General features: G+C 54.0%; 1 protein-coding gene across 1 annotated transcript in view; it reads left to right on the top strand.

Annotated features, from left to right (window-relative positions):
* The first annotated feature begins 454 nt into the window (after positions 1-454).
* The window catches only part of TMTC1 (transmembrane O-mannosyltransferase targeting cadherins 1), a 412,328-nt gene continuing 400,170 nt past the window's right edge, over positions 455-12,612 (top strand). The window contains exon 1 of the mRNA XM_038765197.1: positions 455-894. Within this exon, the coding sequence (XP_038621125.1) occupies positions 455-894 (440 nt within the window). The remainder of the gene's footprint in view (positions 895-12,612) is intronic.

Here is a 12,612-nt window from a genome sequence, read left to right as displayed (position 1 = left end):
CCCGCTCCTCCTCCTCCTCCCCCTCCTCCCGCTCCTCCTCCTCCTCCTCCTCCTCCCGCTCCCTCTCCTCCTCTCCCTGCTCCTCCCGCTCCTCCCTTCCCCTCCTCCTGCTCCTCCTCCCGCTCCTCCCGCTCCTTCTCCCCTTCTCCCCCCGCTCCTCCTCCCCTCGCTCCTCCCCCTCCTCCCGCTCCTCCTCCTCCTCCTCCTCCTCCTCCTCCCGCTCCCTCTCCTCCTCTCCCCGCTCCTCCCGCTCCTCCCCTTCCCCTCCCGCTTCTCCTCCTCCCGCTCCTCCCCCTCCCGCTCCCGCTCCTCCCCCTTCTCCTCCCCCCGCTCCTCCCCCTCCCGCCCCTCCTCCCGCTCCTCCTCCCCCCTCCCCCTAGTCGTGCTCCGTCGGCGGTTCCCGTGTGTGTCCCCGGTCGGTCGGTCGGTCCCCCGGTCGGTCCCCCCGCGGACGATGGCCGCGGCCCCCGGCGGCCCGTGCGGCGCTAAGCCGTGCGCGGAGCGCTGCGCCGGGGCGGCCCCCCGGGGTTGGGAGGAGGGGGCGGCCCCCCGCTCCCGCTCCCCGCGCTCCCGCTCCCCGCGCTCCCGGTCCCGGTCCGTGGGTCGTGCCGTGGCGCTGGTGTCCGCCTGCTGCCTGGGCTTCGCCAACTCCCTCCCGGGCGAGTTCGTGCACGACGACGTGTGGGCCATCGTCCGCAACCCCGACCTGGCCCCCCCCCGGGACCGGCGGGACCCCCCCCCGGAACCGGGACCCCCCTCGGCGGGACCCCCCACGGGCCCCCCACCGGGCCCCCCCCCCGGCGGGACCCCGTTCGCCAACGACTTCTGGGGCCGGCCCATGGACCACCCCGCCAGCCACAAGTCCTACCGGCCCCTCTGCACCCTCACCTTCCGGTGAGTCTGGCTCCCCCACCTCCCCGTGCCCTCCCTCTGCCCCTCCAAAGGGATGGCATCTTGTGCGGCCCTTACTGTGTGCTGAGCGCCGTGACCTCTCCGCACCCCCGTCTGCCCCTGAAAAGGGATGAGATTTGGTCCTCATCATCATCATCATCGATCGTATTTATTGAGCGCTTACTGTGTGCAGAGCACTGTACTGAGCGCTTGGGAAGTACAAATTGGCAACATATAGAGACGGTCCCTACCCAACAGGTCAGCGGTTACTACGTGCCAAGCGCTGTTTTAAGCGCTGCGACCTCTCTGCACCCCCTCTTCCCTCCCTCTGCCCCTTCAAAGGGATGGGATCTTGTGCGGCCCTTACTGTGTGCTAAGCGCCGCCACCTCTCTGCACCCCCTTTGCCCTCCCTCTTCCCCTTAAAAGGGATGAGATTTTGTCAAACGCTTACTATGTGCCAAGCGATGTTCTAAACGCTGCACCCTCCCTCCCTGCCTTCCCTCTTTCCCTTAAAAGTGAAAGCACTTACTATGTGCCAAGCACTGTTCTAAGCGCTGCGACCCCTCTGCCCCTTCAAAGGGATGGGATTTTGTGCAGCCCTTACTGTGTGCTAAGTGCTGTGACCTCTCTGCACCCCCGTCTGCCCCTGAAAAGGGATGAGATTTGTTCAGCGCTTACTACGTGCCAAGCGCCGTTCTAAGCGCTGCGATCTCCCTGCACCCCCTCTTCCCTCCTTGCCTTCCCTCTGCCCCTTCAAAGGGATGGGATTTTGTGCAGCCCTTACTATGTGCTAAGCGCCGCCACCTCTCTGCACCCCCTTTGCCCTCCCTCTTCCCCTTAAAAGGGATGAGAGTTTGTCAAACGCTTACTATGTGCCAAGCGATGTCCTAAACGCTTCACCCTCCCTGTACCCTCCTCCCTCCCTGTCCTCCCTCTTTCCCTTAAAAGTGAAAGCACTTACTATGTGCCAAGCACTGTTCTAAGCGCTGCGACCTCTCCGCACCCCCTCTTCCCTCCCTCTGCCCCTTCAAAGGGGTGGGATTTTGTGCGGCCTTTACTGTGTGCTAAGCGCCGCCACCTCTCTGCACCCCTGTCTGCCCCTTAAAAAGGGTGAGATTTGTTCGGCGCTTACTACGTGCCAAGCGCCGTTCTAAGCGCTGCGACCTCTCTGCACCCCTTTTTCCCTCCTTTCCCTCCCTCTGCCCCTTCAAAGGGATGAGATTTGTTCAGTGCTTACTACGTGCCAAGCGCCGCCACCTCTCTGCACCCCCTCTTCCCTCCCTGCCCTCCCTCTGCCTCTTAAAAGGGATGAGATTTTGTTAAACGCTTACTATGTGCCAAGCGATGTCCTAAACGCTGCACCCTCCCTATCTGCCCTCCCTCTTTCCCTTAAAAGTGAAAGCACTTACTATGTGCCAAGCACTGTTCTAAGCGCTGCGACGTCTCTGCACCCCCTCTTCCCTCCCTCTGCCCCTTCAAAGGGATGGGATTTTGTGCGGCCTTTACTGTGTGCTAAGCGCTGTGACCTCTCTGCACCCCCGTCTGCCCCTGAAAAAGGATGAGATTTGTTCAGCGCTTACTACTCCCTTCACTCCCTTTTCCCTCCCTGCCCTCCCTCTGCCCCTTCAAAGGGATGGGATTTTGTGCAGCCCTTACTATGTGCTAAGCGCCGCCACCTCTCTGCACCCCCTCTTCCCTCCTTGCCCTCCCTCTGCCTCTTAAAAGGGATGAGATTTTGTTAAACGCTTACTATGTGCCAAGCGATGTTCTAAACGCTGCACCCTCCCTGTACCCTCCTCCCTCCCTGTCCTCCCTCTTTCCCTTAAAAGTGAAAGCACTTACTATGTGCCAAGCACTGTTCTAAGCGCTGCGACCTCTCTGTACGCCCTCTTCCCTCTCTCTGCCCCTTCAAAGGGATGGGATTTTGTGCGGCCCTTACTGTGTGCTAAGCGCCGCCACCTCTCTGCACCCCCGTCTGCCCCTTAAAAGGGATGAGATTTGTTCGGCGCTTACTACGTGCCAAGCGCTGTTCTAAGCGCTGCGACCTCCCTGCACCCCCTCTTCCCTCCTTGCCCTTCCTCTTCCCCTTAAAAGGGATGAGATTTGTTCAGTGCTTACTACGTGCCAAGCGCTGCGATCTCTCTGCACCCCCTTTTCCCTCCCTGCCCTCCCTCTGCCCCTTCAAAGGGATGGCATCTTGTGCAGCCCTTGCTATGTGCTAAGCGCTGTGACCTCTTTGCACCCCCGTCTGCCCCTTAAAAAGGATGAGATTTGTTCAGCGCTTACCTACGTGCCAAGCGCTGTTCTAAGCGTTGCGACCTCTCTGCACCCCCTCTTCCCTCCCTGCCCTCCCTCTGCCCCTTCAAAGGGATGGGATTTTGTGCAGCCCTTACTATGTGCTAAGCGCTGTGGCCTCTCTGCACCCCCGTCTGCCCCTTAAAAAGGATGAGATTTGTTCAGCGCTTACAACGTGCCAAGCGCTGTTCTAAGCGCTGCGACCTCTCTGCACCCCCTCTTCCCTCCCTGCCCTCCCTCTGCCCCTTCAAAGGGATGAGATTTGTTCGGTGCTTACTACGTGCCAAGCGCTGCGACCTCTCTGCACCCCATTTTCCCTCCCTGCCCTCCCTCTTCCCCTTCAAAGGGATGAGATTTTGTTAAACGCTTACTATGTGCCAAGCGATGTTCTAAACGCTGCACCCTCCCGATACCGCCCTCCCTCCTTGCCCTCCCTCTTCCCCTTAAAAGTGAAAGCACTTACTGTGTGCCAAGCACTGTTCTAAGCGTTCCGACCTCTCTGCACCCCCTCTTCCCTCCCTCTGCCCCTTAGAAGGGATGAGATTTTCTTTAGCCGTTACTATGTGCTAAGCGTTGCGACCTCCCTGCACCCCCTCTTCCCTCCCTCTGCCCCTTAAAAGGGATGAGATTTTCTTTAGCCCTTACCATGTGCTAAGCGTTGCGACCTCTCTGCACCCCCTCTTCCCTCCCTCTGCCCCTTAAAAGGGATGAGATTTTGTTTAGCCCTTACTCTGTGCTAAGCGTTGCGACCTCTCTGCACCCCCCTCTGCCCCTTAAAAGGGATGAGATTTGTTCAGCGCTTACTACGTGCCAAGCGCTGTTCTAAGCGCTGCGACCTCTCTGCACCCCCTCTTCCCTCTCTGCCCTTCCTCTTCCCCCTAAAAGTGATGATTTGTTCAGTGCTTACTACGTGCCAAGCGCTGTTCTAAGCGCTGCGACCTCTCTGCACCCCCTCTTCCCTCCCTGCCCTCCCTCTGCCTCTTAAAAGGGATGAGATTTTGTTAAACGCTTACTATGTGCCAAGCGCTGTTCTAAACGCTGCGACCTCTCTGCACCCCCCTTTTCCCTCCCTGCCCTCCCTCTGCCCCTTCAAAGTGAAATCGTTTGCTATGTACCAAGCGCTGTTCTAAGCGTTGCGACCTCTCTGCACCCCCTCTTCCCTCCCTGCCCTCCCTCTGCCCCTTGAAAGGGATGGGATTTTGTTCAGCCTTTACTATGTGCTAAGCGCTGCGACCGCTCTGGACCCCCCTCTCCCCCTTAAAAGTGATGAGATTTGCACCACCTTTTCCCCTTAAAAGTGGAAGCGCTTACTACGTGCCAAGCACTGTACTAAGCGCTACGACCTCTCTGCAGCCCCCTCCTCCCTCCCCGCCCTCTCTCTTCCCCTTAAAAGTGATGGGATTTTGTTCAGCGCTTACCATGTGCCAAGCGCTGTTCTAAACGCTGCAACCTCTCCTCACCCTGTCTTCCCTCCCCCTGTCCCTTAAAAGGGATGGGATTTGTTCAGCGTTTACTATGTGCCAAGCGCTGCGACCTCTCTGCACCCCCTCTTCCCCTTAATAATACTAATAATGGCATTTATTAAGCGCTTACTATGTGCAAAGCACTGTTCTAAGCGCTGGGGAGGATGCAAGGTGATCAGGTTGGCCCACGGGGGGGGGCTCACCGTCTTAATCCCCGTTTTGCAGATGGGGTAACTGAGGCCAGAGAAGTGAAGTGACTTGCCCAAAGTCACACAGCTGACAATTGGCGGAGCCGGGATTTGAACCCGTGACCTCTGACTCCAAAGCCCGGGCTCTTTCCACTGGACCATGTGCCAAGCGCTGTTCTAAGCGCTGCGACCTCTCTGCGCCCCTGCTTCCCTCCCTGCCCTCCCTCTTCCCCTTAAAAGTGATGGGATTTTGTTAAGCCCTTACTATGTTCTAAACGCTGCGACCTCTCTGCACCCCCTCTTCCCTCCCTGCCCTCCCTCTGCCCCTTAAAAGTGATGGGATTTTAAGCCCTTACTATGTGCTAAACGCTGCGACCTCTCTGCACCCCCACTTCCCTCCCTACCCTCCCTCTGCCCCTCAAAAGGGATGGGATTTTGTTCAGCGCTTACTGTGCCAAGCGCTGTTCTAAGCGCTGCGACCTCCCTGCACCCCCCCTTTAATAACAATAGTATTTGTTAAGCGCTTACTATGTGCCAAGCGCTGTTCTAAGCGCTGCAGCCGCCGTTTACCCCCTCTTCCCTCCCTGCCCTCCCTCTTCCCCTTAAAAGTGAAAGCGCGTTACTACGTGCCAAGCGCTGTTCTAAGCGCTGCACTCTCCCTACATCCCTACATCACTAGGTAAGCGCTTAGTACAGTGCTCTGCACACAGTAAGCGCTCAATAAATGCGATTGAATGAATCCCCTTTTCATGATGATAGTATTTGTTAAGCCCTTACTGTGTGCCAATCACTGTTGTAAGCGCTGCAACCTCTCGGCACCCCCTCTTCCCTCCCTCTTCCCCTTAAAAGTGATGGGATTTGTTCAGCGCTTACTACGCTGTACTAAGCGCTGCGACCCCTCTTCCTTCCCTGCCCTCCCTGTTCCCCTTAAAAGTGATGGGATTTTGTTAAGCGCTTACTTTGTGCCAAGCGCTGCACCCTCCCTGCACCCCCTTCTTCCCCTTAAGTAATAATGATGGTATTTGTTAAGCTTCCTATGTGTCAAGCACTGTTCTAAGCGCTGCACCCCCCCTCTTCCCTCCCTGCACTCCCTTTTCCCCTGAAGTAATAACGATGGTATTTAAGCGCTTACTATGTACCCAGCACTGTTCTAAGCGCTGCACCCTCCTTGCATCCCCTCTTCCCCTCCCTTCCTTGCGCTGCACCCCCTCCTCTCCTTCCCTCTCTGCAGTTCCTCTTCCCCTTAAGTAGTAATGATGGTATTTGTTAAGCGCAAACTATGGGTCAAGCACTGTTCTAAGCGCTGCACCTTCCCTGCATCCCCCTCCCCCCTCCCCTGCTGCACTCCTTCTTCCCTCCCTACACCCCCTTCCCCCCCCCTGCACCCCTTCTTCCCCCCTCTGCAATCCCTCTTCCCCTTAAATAATAATGATGGTATTTATTAAGCACTTACCATGTGCTAAGCACTGTTCTAAGCCCTGCACCCCTCTCTTCCCTCCCTGCACCCCTTCTTCTGCCCATACTTCATGCTGCTGCCCGGATTATCTTTGTCCAGAAACGCTCTGGACATATCACTCCCCTCCTCAAAAACCTCCAATGGCTACCGATCAATCTGCGCATCAGGCAGAAACTCCTCACCCTGGGCTTCAAGGCTCTCCATCACCTCGCCCCCTCCTACCTCACCTCCCTTCTCTCCTTCTACTGCCCAGCCCGCACCCTCCGCTCCTCCACCACTAATCTCCTCACTGTACCTCGCTCTCGCCTGTCCCGCCATCGACCCCCGGCCCACGTCATCCCCCGGGCCTGGAATGCCCTCCCTCTGCCCATCCGCCAAGCTAGCTCTCTTCCTCCCTTCAAGGCCCTCCTGAGAGCTCACCTCCTCCAGGAGGCCTTCCCAGATTGAGCCCCTTCTTTCCTCTCCCCCTCGTCCCCCTCTCCATCCCCCCGCCTTACCGCCTTCCCCTCCCCACAGCACCTGTATATATGTATATATGGTTGTACATATTTATTACTCTGTTTATTTATTTATTTATTTATTTTACTTGTACATTTCTATCCTACTTATTTTATTTTGTTGGTATGTTTGGTTCTGTTCTCTGTCTCCCCCTTTTAGACTGTGAGCCCACTATCGGGTAGGGACTGTCTCTATGTGATGCCAATTTGTACTTCCCAAGCGCTTAGTACAGTGCTCTGCACATAGTAAGCGCTCAATAAATACGATTGATTGATTGATTGATTCTTCCTTCCCTACACCCCCTTCCCCCCCTCCCAAAACTCTTCTTCTCCCCCATCCCTCTTCCCCTTAAATAATGATGATGGTATTTGTTAAGCGCTTACCATGTGCTAAGCACTGTTCTAAGCCCTGCACTCTCCCTGCATCCCCTCCTCCCCTTCCCTCCCTACACCCCCTTTCCCCCCCGCAACTCTCCCCCCCCTACCACCGCAATCCCTCTTCCCCTTAAATAATAATGATGGTATTTAAGTGCTTACCATGTGCTAAGCACTGTTCTAAACCCTGCACCCTCCCTGCATCCCCTCTTCTCCTTCTCTCCCTGCACCCCCTTCTTTTCCCCCCTTGCAACTCTTCTTCCCCCCTCTGCAATCCCTCTTCCCCTTAAATTATAATGATGGTATTTAAGTGCTTACCATGTGCTAAGCACTGTTCTAAACCCTGCACCCTCCCTGCATCCCCTCTTCTCCTTCCCTCCTGCACCCCCTATTCCCTCCCTGCTCCCCTTCTTCCCTCCCTACACCCCCTTTTCCCCCCCCTGCAACTCTTCTTCCCCCCTCTGCAATCCCTCTTCCCCTTAAATTATAATGATGGTATTTGTTAAGTGCTTACCATGTGCTAAGCACTGTTCTAAACCCTGCACCCTCCCTGCATCCCCTCTTTTCCTTCCCTCCTGCACCCCCTCTTCCCTCCCTGCTCCCCTTCTTCCCTCTCTACACCCCCTTTCCCCCCCCGCAACTCTTCCTCCCCCCTCTGCAATCCCTCTTCCCCTTAAATTATAATGATGGTATTTATTAAGCACTTACGCATGTGCTAAACACTGTTCTAAGCCCTGCACCCTCCCTGCATCCCCTCTTCTCCTTCCCTCCCTGCACCCCCTCTTCCCTCCCTGCACCCCTTCTTCCCTCCCTACATCCCCTTTCCCCCCCTGCAACTCTTCTTCCCCCCTCTGCAATCCCTCTTCCCCTTAAATAATAATGATGGTATTTGTTAAGGGCTTACCAAGTGCTAAGCACTGTTCTAAGCCTTGCACCCTTCCTGCATCCCCTCTTCTCCTTCCCTATCTGCACCCCCTTCCCTCCCTGCACCCCTTCTTCCCTCCCTGCACTCCCCCTTCCCTCCCTGCACCCCTTCTTCCCTCCCTGCTCCCCTTTTTCCCTCCCTGCTCCCCTTCTTCCCTCCCTACACCCCCTTTTCCCTCCCTGCCCCACCTCTTCCCTTCCCCTCCCCCGGCACCCCCTTTTCCCCTGCCCCACGCAATCTAGTCTCCCTCCGGACAGCTGTGAGGTTTTTTGGGGGGCAGGAGGTGAGGAAGGGGATCCCGTCTAGGATGGGATCGGGGAAAGGCCAGAGCCAAGTGGGGAAGTCTTCCCGAGCCTCCCGAGGGGATGGACTTGGGACAAGCCGCTTGGGCCGGATTATTCTGTGGGCCGTGCAGATTCTAGGGATGGGCACCGAGAAATGGCACACTTTTTGCTCCTCGCTGGCTGGTCGCCAAACCTGTCCAAGGTCCAGCCCCACTTGGGGAAAAAAAATGAGTAATAAATGCTCTGCAGAAAGATGTGCACCGCCAGGATGCCTAAATGAGAAGCGGGGAGAAGGGGTCAACTGTGCACATAGTAAGCCCTTAACAAATGCCATCATTATTATTCTTATCGGAATCCACCTCGGGTTTGTTGGCTCTAACCTTTGGGTTTATGATTCAGCATTTCTGCGATAACCAATTTACAAGTATAGAGGATCAAAAGAGCGCACCCTGTTTGTCCCGCCTGAGTTTTTTGCCCTCATTAATCTCAATAAACTACCCCCACAAGGGAGGAGAAGCGATCGAGTCTCAGGAATAATAATGATGGTATTTGTTAAGCGTTCACTACGTGCCAGACGCTGGGGTAGACGCCAGCAAATCGGGTTGGACGCTGCCTCTGTCCCATGTGGGGCTCACAGTCACCCCGTTTTCCAGATGAGGGAACTGAGACCCGGAGAAGCGAAGTGACTTGCCCAAGGTCACGCAGCGGACAGGTGGAGGGGCCGGGATTAGAACCCACGACCTTCTGACTCTTAGGCCCGTGTTGTACCCACTAAGCCACGCTGCTTCTCTCTGCGTCGCTAATCTGAACCAGGAGAGCTTTCTAGGCCCTCTCCTGTCCTCTGCCTGGATTTAGTCACATTTTTTCTTTTTTTTTTTAACACCTTGGACGCTGCTGTTTTTGCTGCTATAATACGGTGTAGCGCTGGTGGCATTCGTTGATGGAGTCACTTGGGCGAGAAGGCTTAGAGGAACCCGGCTGGGGTGAAATAAATATTCTAGGCGACAGAGCAGGTGGTTTCCATGGCTTGGGAAAGGAAACCAGTGCAATTAATAATGTATTTGTAGGCGCTGGCGTTCTGCGAAACCCGTATCATCCGCAGGAGGAGGAAAATGACTCCCCCGGCCCCGACCGAATTTCTTTTTTTGGAACTTGAGAAAGAGAATTGCACTTGTTGGCGCTGGACGGTTCGGTTGCTTTTCCGAGCTTGGAGTTGTTGGGGTACTTCTTGAGCAGAGCTGTGGGTTCGATTGGAGAGAGGAATAATTAAGTGATTATTAGTCAATCAGTCGTATTTATCGAGCACTTACTGTGTGCAGAGCACCGTGCTAAGGGCTTGGGAGAGAACGGTATAGCACAGTTGGTAGAGCCATTCCCTGCCCACATGGAGTTTACAGTCTAGAGAGAAGCAAATTTTTTAGATTAATGTGGCCTTTGCCCATGAGCCCTTTGTGGGCAGGGATTGTCTCTTTCATTCATTCATTCATTCATTCATTCATTCATTCAATTGTATTTATTGAGCTCTTACTGTGTGCACAGCACTGTACTAAGCGCTTGGGAAGTACAAGTTGGCAACATATAGAGACGGTCCCTACCCAACAGCGGGCTTACAGTCTAGAAGGGGGAGACAGGCAACAAAACAACACATATTAACAAATTAAATAAATAGAATAGTAAATATGTACAAGTAAAATAGAGTAGTAAATCTGTACAAACATATAGACAGGTGCTGTGGGGAAGGGAAGGAGGTAGGGCAGGGGGGATGGGGAGAGGGAGAGGAAAGTGGGGGCTCAGTCTGGGAAGGCCTCCTGGAGGAGGTGAGCCCTCAATAGGGCTTTGGAGGGAGAAAGAGAGCTAGCTTGGCGGATGGGCAGAGGGAGGGCATTCCACGCCAGCGGGATGATGTGGGCCGGGGGTCGATGGCGGGACGGGCGAGAACGAGGTACGGTGAGGAGATTAGCGGTGGAGGAGCGGAGGGTGTGGGCTGGGCTGGAGAAGGAAAGAAGGGAGGTGAGGATAGGAGGGGGCGAGGTGATGAACAGCCTTGAAGCCGAGAGTGAGGGATTTTTGCCCGATGCGTAGGTTGATTGGTAGCCACTGGAGATTTTTGAGGAGGGGAGTAACATGCCCAGAGTGTTACTGCACAAAGATGATCGATCCTCTTTGTTGCTGAATTGTATTTTCCAAGCGCTTTGTACAGTGCTCTGCACACAGTAGGCGCTCAATAAATACGGCTGAATGAATGAATATTGTTAGAGTAGAAATACCCTGGTTATGTGACAGGTGCAACTACCGTGAATTTCCATAGCTTCTTAGGTGTGGGGGGTGTAGTTGCACCTCCTCAGCCGCCTAAATGCAAATGGCTTTACTTTGCGGTGCTTTTATACTTCCACGTTTATCATCTCATCCCCCCAGCTAGTTCATTTCCCCGCCTTTGTTCTTGGAGTGTCCTTTGCTTATTATTTCTGCAGAATGTCACAGTAAGTCAGTTTTACCCTGTCCTACTTTTTCCCCTTACCATCATCATCCTGTCTTCCAAGCGTGTAACTTTGGCATTTTCCTTGATTTCTCGCTCTCATTCAAACCATAATCTATCACTAAATCCTGTCGGTTCAACTCCCTAAAAATCTGCCCTTTCCTCTCCATCCAAACGGCTGCCATGTAAATCCAAGCACTTCTCCTCTCCCACCTGGATTACCGTATCAGCCTCCTTGCTGACCTCCCCGCCTCCCGTCTCTCCCCACTCGAGTGTATTCTGCACTCCGCTGCCCGGATCATTTTGCTGCAAAAACAGTCAGTCCTGCCCACTGCCCAAGAACCTCCAGTGGTTGCCCATCCACGTCCGCATCAAACAGAAACTCCTCACCCATCCACCACCTTGCCCCCTCCTTCCTCACCTTGCAACTTTCCTACTATACCCAGCCGGCACACTTGGCTTCTCCAATGCCAACCTACTCACTGTACCTCAATCGCATCTATCTCACCTCTGGCCTCTCGCCCTCATCCTGCATCTGGCCCAAAGTGCCCTCCCTCTTCTTATCTGACAGACAACTACTCTCCCCCACTTCAAAGCTTTATTGAAGGCCCATCTTCTCCAAGAAGCCTTCCCTGACTAAGCCCTCCTCTCTTCTCCCACTCTCTTCTGCATCACCCTGATTTGCTCCCTTTATCATCTCTCCCTCCCAACCCCAAAGCATTTATATAATAATGATAATAATAATGGTATTTGTTAAGCGCTCACTATGTGTCAAGCACTGTTCTAAGCACTGGGTACATATCTGTTATTTATTTATATGACTGTCTCCCCCTCTAGTAATAAGAATAACGATAACAATTCTGTTATTTGTTAAGTGCTTACGATGTGCCAGGCACTGAACTAAGTGAAGGGGAGGCGGGAGAATACAAACAAATTGAGTTGAACACAGTCTCTGTCCCCATGGGGCTCACAGTCTTAACTCCCATTTTGCAGATGAGGGAACTGAGACACAGAGAAGTGAAGTGACTTGCCCAAGATCACACAGCAGACAAGTGGCAGAGCTGGGGTTAGAACCCATGACCTTCTGCTTCCCCAGTCTGGGCTCTAGCCACTAGGCCATTGCTGCTTCTCTAGACCGTAAACGCATCGTGGGTGGGGAACAAGACTGTTATATTGTTTTATCGTACTCTCCCACGTGCTTAGTACAGTGCTCTGCATACAGGAGGCACTCAATAAAGATGGTTGTTTCAGTCATCTGCATTTGTTAGTCTGTTTATGCAACTCTGGCCCCAAATATTGTATAGCAACTGTTTTACATCACATCCTTCAGATTTCATCTGTAGTGTAATGTTGACTCTCTCTGACTTGCTATTGAATGCTAACCGTTGGTGTAAAATCTTGGCAACCATCACCACGGCACTCAGGAAAATTTACAGGAGACAACATAGTTGAGAAGCAGCACGGCCTAGTGGGTAGACCATGGGCGTAGTGTCAGAAGGACCTGGGTTCTAATCCTGACTTCACCATTTGTCTTTGGGCATGACTATGACTTTGGACAAGTCCCTTCACTTCTCTATGCCTCAGTTCCTCATCTGTAAAATGAGGATTGAGACTGGGAGCCCCTCATGTGTCCAAACTGATTAATACAGTGCTCTGCACATAGTAAGCGCTCAATAAATACGATTGAATGAATGAATTAGCTTGTACCTAGCTCAGCACATAGTACAGTGCCTGGCACATAATAAGTGATTAACAAATTCT

The sequence above is a fragment of the Tachyglossus aculeatus genome, chromosome 2, assembly GCF_015852505.1.
Source record: "Tachyglossus aculeatus isolate mTacAcu1 chromosome 2, mTacAcu1.pri, whole genome shotgun sequence".
NCBI lineage: Eukaryota > Metazoa > Chordata > Mammalia > Monotremata > Tachyglossidae > Tachyglossus > Tachyglossus aculeatus.
Note: the sequence above shows the minus strand (reverse complement) of the source record. Positions and strands in the feature narration are given on the sequence as shown.